Source organism: Scaptodrosophila lebanonensis, unplaced genomic scaffold (genome assembly GCF_003285725.1).
Source record: "Scaptodrosophila lebanonensis strain 11010-0011.00,11010-0021.00 unplaced genomic scaffold, SlebRS2 tig00000001-arrow-pilon, whole genome shotgun sequence".
NCBI lineage: Eukaryota > Metazoa > Arthropoda > Insecta > Diptera > Drosophilidae > Scaptodrosophila > Scaptodrosophila lebanonensis.
Window position 1 is genome coordinate 9,406,349 of NW_022060529.1, and position 11,056 is coordinate 9,417,404.

General features: G+C 41.7%; 2 protein-coding genes across 5 annotated transcripts; one reads left to right on the forward strand and one right to left on the reverse strand.

Annotated features, from left to right (window-relative positions):
- Positions 1-245: 245 nt before the first annotated feature.
- LOC115619962 (anillin) lies at positions 246-6,198 on the reverse strand. Of its 3 annotated transcripts, XM_030512995.1 has the most exons (13): positions 5,990-6,198; positions 5,595-5,921; positions 4,935-5,456; positions 4,484-4,853; positions 4,083-4,433; positions 3,843-4,026; positions 3,502-3,670; positions 3,259-3,441; positions 2,491-2,706; positions 2,072-2,423; positions 1,713-2,011; positions 1,384-1,635; positions 246-1,314 (listed from the first exon to the last, which is right to left on the reverse strand). In XM_030512995.1, the coding sequence occupies exons 1-13, from the start codon at positions 6,005-6,007 to the stop codon at positions 847-849; spliced, it is 3,711 nt and encodes a 1,236-aa protein (XP_030368855.1). In that variant the 5' UTR covers positions 6,008-6,198; the 3' UTR covers positions 246-846. The 3 variants fall into 3 exon arrangements, with proteins under 3 accessions (XP_030368855.1, XP_030368854.1, XP_030368853.1); XM_030512994.1 differs by having other exon boundaries at positions 4,083-4,424; positions 4,484-5,456; XM_030512993.1 differs by having other exon boundaries at positions 4,484-5,456.
- Positions 6,199-6,624: 426 nt separating this feature from the next.
- LOC115634014 lies at positions 6,625-7,630 on the forward strand. Of its 2 annotated transcripts, none has more exons than XM_030531539.1 (3): positions 6,625-6,756; positions 6,815-7,085; positions 7,147-7,630. In XM_030531539.1, the coding sequence occupies exons 1-3, from the start codon at positions 6,656-6,658 to the stop codon at positions 7,597-7,599; spliced, it is 825 nt and encodes a 274-aa protein (XP_030387399.1). In that variant the 5' UTR covers positions 6,625-6,655; the 3' UTR covers positions 7,600-7,630. The 2 variants fall into 2 exon arrangements, with proteins under 2 accessions (XP_030387399.1, XP_030387398.1); XM_030531538.1 differs by having other exon boundaries at positions 6,644-6,756; positions 6,803-7,085.
- Positions 7,631-11,056: the final 3,426 nt, after the last annotated feature.

Here is an 11,056-nt window from a genome sequence, read left to right on the forward strand (position 1 = left end):
TGACACACACAAAGTAAATACATATCTGCAAAATGCAGTTCCTACTACATACGAGCACATACAGATGCCAGATTAGTTGAGTAAACACAGCCTCTGCACAAACACAATATACCAGTACAATTTATGATTTAGAGCACAAGAAAGAGGTCAATTAGAAAGCTTTATGTGAATTCAGAAAGTGTAATTTCCTGGTAATCCAACATTCAAATCAAAATTCTATAGCATTGCACGGTAAATTGAAAAAATGGTTTAAAACTTTGCAGTTCAATGAAGAGGATGAATTGTCCAATTAGCTCGAGAAGTAAAACGTTGCTTTGAGCCACTCTGTACAACACACACATTAAATTAGCTAAACACGCATAAATAGTCAGCAGCAAATGGATAACAAACATAAAATATATGTGTATCATAAATGTATTTAAACAATAATATATATGTGTACTATAAATATATTAAATAAACCTATAAATGTGTAACAAAAGAGAAATTTAGACCTGTAATAGCTATTTTCAAAACAAAAGGACTATGAAATATGGTGTTTAAATTTATTCTGCCTTTTTCATTTATACAATATAGACTTTTGCTTAATTGAAATAGTCAACGAACTCGACTGATACTTGCAGACATTTCTTTAAGGGACAATTACTACAATAATACATTAAATTTACAAAAAGTATGCTACTTGTTTGCACGCACATACAAAATTAGAACGCAAGTAATTTAAAAAAAAAACCAAAAGGCGAAATAACTTAAAAACAATAATGGAAATGTCAACCGCAAAAATCCCACTCTACTTGTACTTATTCAAAACAATTGCAAATGTCAGGTAGTCGGGGAGACATGTTTTTAATGCGTCGGACCCCAAGCGCGAATTAAGGTCAGCGCTTTATTAAAGTAAGCACACCATTCCTCGCGCTCCTCTTTTGTGTCGGCCGACAGTAAATGCCGCACAGTGGTCATGCGTCCGTTCGGGACTATTATAAGCGATTCCTGATCGGTATCTATGGCTGGGCGCTCGCATTCCAGCAGCATTGTGTTTAGGCGCGCACAAATATCTCGCGGTGCTGTGCTCACCTTCTGCGAGGTGCATGCATTTAAATCAATAGAACCCATGGGTGTTTTCTTTTTCTCATCATCCGGATACTTCCAAAAGTTGAGAACAGACCCATTGAGATAGCACCACCGACGATGCCAGGCACCAAAACCGGAAATGTCCTCGAACATGGTGAGAAAACCTTTGTATTCCACACACACGGACAGTTCACAGTTGACCTTCATATGCACGACTCCCTCTAAAGGACTGACGCCCAGTACCTGCACAAAAATAAAATAATTTAACAATCATAGCCGGCAGGGTAATGTTCGTTCCATGTGGATATGTACCTGTGTCAGTGTCCAAGTTGTGCGTTGAATTTCACGCAGCGAGAATATGGCGAAGCCGTATTGCACCAATTGGGGTGTGCGAACCACATGAGGACCGGCAGGACTCTGCACTGGAGGCATAACCAGACGATTTTCGCCGCCCTTCTTCTTCGGTGTTTTTATGCCACCTTTCTTGTTCTGATTAATGTGGTACTTCAACTCGTGGGGCAGTTGATCGCGCTGCGCCAACATGCCATAAATCTCAAGTGTTATCTAGGATGTTCAAGCGCCATTTGCGGCAAAAGCAATTAATCAAAAGTGAGAGCGAGGAAGTGTCAGTGGCAGCTTACCCTAAAATCGGCGTACACATTATTCAGTTGCAGCACATCCGGAAACTTAACGGACAACAGGCCGGGCATGGTCGGTACTGTTTTGGTGGCCAGTACATGCTCGTTGTACTTAAGTAGACAAACCAGATGATGGCCAGTAATGGTGCCCGTTGCCATTTTGCGCACATACTCCTGACGTAGTGGTATTGTAATTTCCTTGACTATCAACTGACCCTTTTCCTTAGGCGCGCCAACAGGCCGTAAGCTGTTTTCCACGCGTAAACGTTGTACTTCATCCAAACAGGCCTGGCGGCGATGCGCTGTAAACGTGGATTGTCATTAGTCGGGACATCTAATTTATTTCTTCGATAGGTACTTACTGGCTAGCAACAAGTAGCGTTCACCCTCAACCGACTCTGTGGAGCCGGAAAACTCTACTGTGGCGGCACAAAGATTCAAAGCCTGGCTAGCCTGCCCAATAACCTGCTGTTGCTTGCAAACTTCGCTGAGGAGCTTCTTAATTTTGTCCTGCGCCATGGCAGCATCATTTAAATTGTGTGAATCGTGTTCGTCCCCATCATCTTCCTCTTCGATGCAGTTGTCCGTATTTACGCTCTCGCTTTGCTGTGGCGAGCCATAATCCAGCTTATGCTTGGCTCCTCCGGCGTCCAAGGCCGACCGCAATACTTGTTGCTCTCGGCAGATCTTTCGCACAGGCGTTGAGTTATTACTCTGAATAAATAGAATGGAAATAAATTTTCAGTTACATGCATAATTGCTGCCACAATTCCATACTTACGCTGGCACTTTGCTGTCGACGATAAAAGCTTACAGTGTGAACCAATGTGACAAGATTGTCATTGTCCTGATTCACGCTTAGCTCAGATTTCACTGGTTGTGCTCCATTCAGCAGTGGCGTCTGCACGTCCATAGCTTCGTGCTCGGCAATAGTTTGGCACACAGCTGCTGGTGTTTTGCGAAATGAAAAACTGTTTGATGCTGTCGTGCCTTTACTCTGTAATTATGTTATGAAGAAACTAGTTAAAATCATGTAACAACAAACGTATCAAGAGGAGCAAAGGTAAACTGGAGTTGAGTTTGCGATTGAAAATCAGATAATATAACTATTTAGACATATTTTTGGTAAACCATTTATTTGTTTTTACCCATCAATAGTCAACCCCAAATTGTAATACGTTTTAGACTCACAATTGAAATTCTAGTCTAGCAACCCTTATCCCGTTTTCGAATCCGATCGAATAGTGCGGAAACAATATTCGGTTTCAAAATAGACTAGTGAACAGCATTTTAAATCGCATTACTTAAAAGATTTTGGAGTTTACTCATTAACGAATTTTAATTTGATGTAACTTCCTACATTTTCGCATTACATCGTATATTTTGAGTCACATTAAAAGGCCGAAAGATTATGTGGGCCGCAAACAACTTAAAGGGTTACGTAGCTTGGTAAAACAGAAAAACCAAACTTTTTACATACAAGAAGGTCCTTCTATGGGAATCCTGATCGACTGCTAAAAGGTTTTTAGGTTGAAAGCCAAAAACTTACGCCCCGCGATATATGACTCGCATTGTGTTCGTCCTCGCTTTCATCTTGTGTGCCATCATCATCGTCTCCCAGGGCCTCATCTAAATAGTCATCCATACCCGTAGAGGCCACGGACGATGAATTCATTGAGCTATCGTGCCCATCATGGCCGTAATAAAAGTCCTGTTCGGCATACCTTACAGTCTGCAAATGAGAATGTGTGTGTTGGGTTTCAGCTGTGTGAGGGCAGGTAGCAGCACTTACCTTTTTGCTCTGCTGCTGCGCCTCGTTCTGCTGCACCACATGCATTATTTCGCGGCCGAGGCTGACGTTGCACATGCCCGCGCTGCTGTCCTCAGTCTGGGACTGTTCGTCATCCTCGTCACCCGCACTGTGCTTTGCGACGCTGTCAACTTCAGACTCCTCCATGTAACTAAAATAAAATGTCGCAAAGGTTAGAAATTAGTTGAGGAAGCGATATTTTTATTGGCTTTGTGCTAGTATTAAAGCTATGCGTGTGTCTTAAATTTCACTAAGTAATCAGTCTTAACTGCTATTCTATGCAGAGCAGAAATAGCAGGCAGGAGTAACATTTATCAGCGCACCTTTCTAGTTCGTCCTCCTGATCTGTGCCGTCAGTTAAGGAAGCGGTGACAGTGGCACAGCAATTGTCGCCACTGGAATCGAGGTCAGATAGTGCTGGATAAAGACGATTTGCGGTTTCAGCCGCCTTGTTAGATGAGTTTGAAGTGCGAGCACGCTTTGATTCCTCATCCATGGCATCACCAGCTATAAAATTGGACTGATTAATATCATCTTGAAAAGTTGTCAGGCTGTGGACTTACGTGAGCGTCGTTTGCTGCTGGCCAGCACAGATGCTGTCATAACGGGTGGCGGTGGTGGTGGTGGCATCGGCCGTACCACTTTGCCTTGCATCGGAGCTGATAGTTGAGGCTGTTGTTGTTGTGGAGGATTGAAAGTTGCTTCCTGGTTTAATAGTTCCTTTTGCTTGTTGAAACGATTTGCTATAATTTGCATGTCCTCTTGGCGCTGGCGATCGATATCCTTGATGCGGTTTTCGGCCGATGATTGAGCATTAGCTACCAAGGCAGCCACCTTATCGCGCAGTTTATTCTCTGGCTTGGGTTTGACCAAGTTTGAAGAGGCAGCAGCGGTGACTGGATGTACTGCATGGACTGCTTCCGTATTATTAAATATAGTTGCAGTTGTGGAGTTATTTACTTACCTTTTGGCTGATCCTGCCTTATTTGGCTAATCGTGGGGGCTGATGATATGGGCGCTTTTGGCAGCATTGCTTTGTTGTTACCAGTTTCAAAGAGTTTCATGCGCTCCTTCAGCGAAAGCTCACATGGATCCTTTTGATTGCGTTGGACGTTTTGTGTCTGACATGCATTATACGCCTTGTTTTCAAAAATCGCAGCACGACCAGAAACCAGGCCGGATTTTACAGTTGTTGTTGGCGCTGGATTCACTGGTTTGTCTGGTTTCGCAGGACCCATTGTTGCCGTGTCAAATGTCTTGGCCACTTTGCTAACCGCTGTGGATTTAGTAGGCACCGCCGGTGTGGCTGCCTGAGCTTCAGATGGAGCGTCGTCCTGTTCGGTGTAATCATAGGTATGTTTAATTGTGGATGATTCACGCCGTTGAAAGCCTTGTGCCTCCAATGAGCTCAATACCTTGGGATCCCATTTCAATTGCTTTGTTTTGTTCACCTTCATCGCGTCGTCTACTGCATCGTTGTTGGCTGGCACACAGCGTGGCGGTTGGGGGGCCTGTGACTTTGTTTTCTTTTCTACCGAACCAATGGCATGGCGACTTGGCAAATCAGGTTTCTGGGGTGGAACTGTACTAAGCGGTCTGTGCGCATCATGATGTGCAGTATCATCCTCCCACTGGTTAATCGTGTTTGCCAGCGCCGCCAGTTTTCCGAAACGTTGCTTTGCTTTTCTCGGACTGTGCGTGTGGCCGTAAGCATCAACATCATCATCATCCGCATGGAATTGACCCTCGGTGCGATGTATGGGCGAGGACAAGTCATTGGTGTTGGAGTACAAGGCGCCCATACGTTGCAGTCTATTTCGTGAGGTGTCGCGAAGCCTTGCCAGGGGCTGATTAACGACCGGCTCATGAACCTCGGCACCACCTTGGCATTGCTCCTCGTCGTCAGTTACGTCCTGTTCTTGAATTTCAACTTGCACCTAAGCGCACGCGAAAAGATACACACACACACATTCACATATAGCAAGCAAATACAGCGCAAGTAAATCAACAACAACCACCAAAATATGCGCAACATTTGAGAAAACGAAAAAAACCAAAACGAAACAAAAACTTACCCCAATTGGTTTGTCTGTCGTTATGTTGATCTCAATGCCCATTTCCATGTTCTCCTTGTTGACGGCCGCATAGTGACGGAGCGGTTTGGTTGGCGACGCCTCCAGATTGGCCTTATCCAAAATTACAACTTTGGAATTGGAGTTAGCACTGCCGGAGCCTGTGACTGCATTGGATATAACTTTTGAAGCACTACTGCTGCTGGAGGAGGCATCGACATTCGTGGTATACTCCGTGGAATGCAACGGAATGCATTCCGCCAAAGGGAACTTACTGGCATTTGTAATCCCTAGGGCGCGACTGCGCTGTTCCGCTTTCTCGAGCATGCGCTGAAATTACAATGCGAATGCGCTTTACAAAAATTCACTCCAGGCTTTTTTGGCTTGCCATCTTGTACCTGCGTGAAGGGATCCATTGTTCGATTTTTTCGTTGCAAAAATAAGAAAGCGCACACTATAATCGGCCTTTGGTTAACTGCACTTCTATTTAAATTAATTCCTAAGTCCCGTTACTGTTTTTACACTTTACAGCCACGCTTTCAATATTTGATTATTTGCAATGCGTCCTTTTTATTAAATACGCGTCGCTGCCACTTCTTTGTTACGCGTCGGTTTGGTTTGAAATTGATGCTTCTTAGTGGCGGGGTTAGTGTTGGGAAATGCCAATTACTGTGGCTTGGCATTGTTTATTAGTCAAAGCAGCGTCTATGACTTAGCTCTACGTTGGAATGATGGAGATAGAACACTACTGTATACATACATATTTCAAGTTTACATTTATAATGAAAATTTTTTTGCAATATTGGACATTATAAACCAATTTTTTCGCGAATAGGTAGATAAATAATATTCTTTAACTTATCAGCAAATGTTTGGTTATATTTTGAAGCTTAATTCAAATACAGCTTCAAAATCAGCTACCTACCCTTTTAACGGCATTAACGAGCACTGAGTTCGGCATTGTTGAACACTGTAGTCAGAAATTGACTATCTAAATCGTAGGTATTGGTAGCACTGACAGCGCAATGTTTTGTTCTTTGTTATGACCACAAGAGGAATTGTAAATGGCAGAATTTAACAGCGAAAAAGTGGGCTTATTATGGGATTGTGCCAATGCCCTTACCACTGAAACCCACACAGAGCGGCTTCTCAAGTCCTACTACATGTAAGCGGATTCTATACACAAAAATCAATGGCATTTTTATGTAAAGTTTAATCAACAGCAACACCTGTCGTAAGCTGGCCAGGCACAACACACAGTTACCTGCAGATACCTTTGGCCCGGCACGTATGTGCGCACGTTGTGGAAATCAGTGGAGTGATGGTAATAACCAGCTGCATTTAAGGCCACAGAGACTAACTGACCGTGCCAAATATCGCAAGCTTGTGGCCAAATTGGACGCAACGGATAAAGACAAACAGTTGAAGGGAACGCTGTCTACGAAGCAACGCAAGCGCGCCAAATGGATAAAAAAACGCCTGGCCAGCAATGTGGTATGGCGACCCAATATAGATTTAATTTTCCACTCTCTAATATAATACTTCCATCATGCAGGAAGTCAACTGTTTTTGCGGGCACAAGACATTTCTGACGTTGGAGAAGCCAAAGAAACCTGAAAAGACTACGCGATCTGAGAAAAACGCACCTAAAACAAAAGCAGCTGAACTAAACAAAAAATCCAAGAATACGATTATAAATACGAAATTGAAAAAACCGAAGTCTGAAAAACAAAAAACTCCACTCAAACCCACAGCAAGTGCCTTGGTGTCTCATTCCCCGAAAAATCCACCAAAAAAGCTAAAGAAGGAAATTCCTCAAAAAAATGGTGCAAAGGCCAATAAGAAGAAAATGGTAGCTCCACGGCCGACCGCAAAAGACGCCTCAAAAACGCAGTCAAAAACCCAAAAACAAAACGCGTTGTTGCAGCTGGCTGCACAGTTAAAAACGCAAGCGACTAAAAACGCCATGAAAACGCAACAAAGTCGCTTAGAAGCATTTTTAAAGTAGCGAGCCAAATACATTTTTTGCATCTTCTTTACATTAGTAAGTCTTTTAATTGCACATAATAAATCGTAAGTACAGTATGCGTATGGGAATGTCAAGTAACTTGACCGGTTTCGTTTATTTAAACAAAGAGACTCAAACAACATCCAGCCCATGCTCCGCAACTTAACCAATGATAAAGGTGTATGGAAATGGAACCTGTTATCCAGAGTACACGCACATTGAGTCACGCACAGCACAGCGACGGAGCTATCACTGCAGCGACCAGCCTCGCCAACATCCCAAGGTTGTTCAATCCCTGGCATAATTGGCGCATGCGTGCCTCGCCGCGCTGTACTGATACGGCGCAACATTCTTAATTTATTTTCGTAAACAACATTTAATTAAAATTGAGTTGTTTGCCATCGTAGCAGCATGTCCATCATGAGATGATGATACGCCAAATAAGGCGAGAGTAAGCTTATCGGCCGCCAAAACTCTGAAAAGCAGACATGTGGACATAGACAACAAGGTTATATTTCATGCGAATCCCTTGACAACAACAGCAACATCTGCCGCTGTTCAGGCTACCACTTTCTTGTTGACTGCGCACATTAGAAGATTTCTGGTTTTAGTTGATTACGAGCGGCCTGCAAATCCTGTTTAACCGTCACTCTAATATGGCCATAATGGGATGGACAAAAAAAAAAATGATACTAAAGCTGCGTCGTCCGGTTGGATGCCTTAAATGGTATGTATTTTGGCAGAAGCTTTTACAATTTTTCTGGGCGTGCACCCAGCGGGCTATATTCGTTTAAGCCATTGTCATTATTTGATTTATTTTATGCAATGCTATGCACCACCGATGTGCACATGCGCCACGCAGCCGGCCGGTGAGTAACTCTAGGCCTGGTCAACTCTCTGCTTCTTGGCTCTTCCGCAAAACATTGCTTCACGTTCTCGTTGTTGTTGTTGTTGGCTTCTACATACATACACTTATGTATACAACAAAGAAAGCCACACTCGGCTCTTGTGTCTGTCTGTTTCTGCCTCCTCGGCGCATTCGGCTTTACGCTGCCGTTGTCGTTGCTGTTAGTGTTGCTGTTGTTGTGCCACTGTCAGTTGCGTTTGTGATTCACGGCCGCGCGCACACAAAGTCTCGCTTGTCTCCGCTTCTCGATTTGAGCCGATCCGATAGCTTTCGCAATGAAAACCGTTTTCGTCGCTGCTGCTACTATTGTTGTTGCTTTTCTGTCATTGCGTTCGTTCTGAGCGTGTGCGTTTATAGAGACAGAAAAGTTGTTAAGCAAAAAGGTGTCAACTTAAATAAGCGCAAAGTGTATGTGAGAGAAAAATAAAAAGTAATACCTAGAAAAATAATTAAAGAATTGGAAACCGGATACTAAAATAAATAAAACGTACATGCGGAGAGTGTGTGAGTGTGTGTGTGCAGGCAACATTTTTTTTCCAAATCGATAAAGGTTTTCAAATGACCGGAAATGCACACTCAAACAAGCCACTTTAGCGACACGCCTGCGCGCACGCAATGGAAAGCCGGAAAAACTGTGCAAAGTTCAGTGTCTTTGTCTGCAGACAGCTGAACAAAAAAGGGCCCATTTAAAGTCAACAATTTAAACGTTTCGAAAACAATCACAAACAATAATTGTAATCATTACATATATTGATGGTAATTCGAGACACCAACCTATTTTAACTGCCTTAATGGATTCTTCATTTTCATTGTGGCTGCATTGCAAAAGCTATTAATGGCCAGCAGTGCAAATTAAATTGATATTTCATGTGTCAGCAATAACAATAAAAGTGGCAGAACGTAAACAAATTATGAATATATAGACACATACGTATGCAGCAATAAGTTCGACTGTTCTACTAATACTTAGCCAATTTGTTGTTATGAAGATCAAGTGCCAGTGTTTCTGATTCTTTAACTTTACGACTGACGCGCGTTGCTATTGATGAGGTCAGAAGAATTGCTAGGGCTTTAAGACCCCAAACTACTATATGCCAAATATACAGACAAACATACATACAGATAATCTAGAAAGTGCACAGAGATTCAGTCATTCATCCGCACATTGAGATTTACCACAAACGGGGCACACACAAACAAATGCATTATTTATTGTATCTATAAACCACATAAAAAACAAAAATGAAAAATAAAGAATTGGCTAATATTTGAGGAGAGCCTGCACGACTATTATAAACTCTGTAGCCAAGCGAAAACTGCAAATTTTAGGCATGATAATAGATGAAGGCTTATCGACTCGTCTGGCTAAAAAATATTAACCTTTACGGAAGTTATAGAAGAAATCTATACCTGCGGATTTCATATCTTGTAATGTTTTCGGGATAACTTTTTTTCAATTGGAATTTTTAAAAATTGCGTTATAATTGAAACATAACTACAAGCTCTGCTTTCGTTACCGAATTCGAACTTTGAAGATACTTGTATATACATATAGATACGTATGAATATGGATTTAAAAATTCAGCGAATAATTTAATGTAACTTAAAAACGATAACAGGTCTATTAATTATAAATCAGAAGAGTGGCTTTTTACATACATACATACATGGAATACCTTTACAAATCATTATTTTTCAGCTGCTTTTCCACAAACTATTTCAATTTATAAATAAATATACAAGCAGATCCATTTTTATTTAAAGGCGATTCCCACAATTTTTGGTGACTCTAAAGCTTAGCCTAGGTGTCAAGTTACTTTAATATGAATGGAGTGTGTTACATACATTGCCTCAAAGCCGACGTACTACAACGTCTTTGTGTGTATAGGGTATATGCTTCAATCCGACAGATTCAGACTGCCGAAAGCAACGTTTAGAGCCACAAACACTGGTAGTAGATACATTAAAACACACACATACATTGGTACAAGCATATATAAACAGCTAGTGGATGCATGTAATGAAAAGCGGCCATAATAATTTTGTAATAGCATTTATGCACTTAAAAACTTGACACACAGATAGATACACAAACATACAAATGACGAAGCTACTAAAAACTGAACAAAAATAAAACAACAGACAAAACATAACGTCATCAACAACAGCCGCCGATTGTGTTGATTTTCCATGAACGAGAAACGAAGCGTGCAGTCTTCTATCCCCCTCCCCATTCCAAAAAAAAGTAAAAAAAAAAACAATTGTTATTGAGCACAAGTCGAAATATATTACATTTCGATGCGTATTTTCAAGAAAGCACTACAAATAAATAAAACAGAAGCCAATGCCGTGAGTTAAAAATAGCTATCGGCCTAAGATATTAAAGAAAATCTTAGCAGTTCAAGAAACTGCGCCGCCGTGGGAGAGTTTTTGTTTTGGAGTTCGACTCGAACTATAATCAGTTGTTATCCAGAACTTTAGCAGCCTGTGTGTGCGTGTGTGTTTTTGTGAAATTCAAACCGATTAATACTTATACAACATATTGTTATT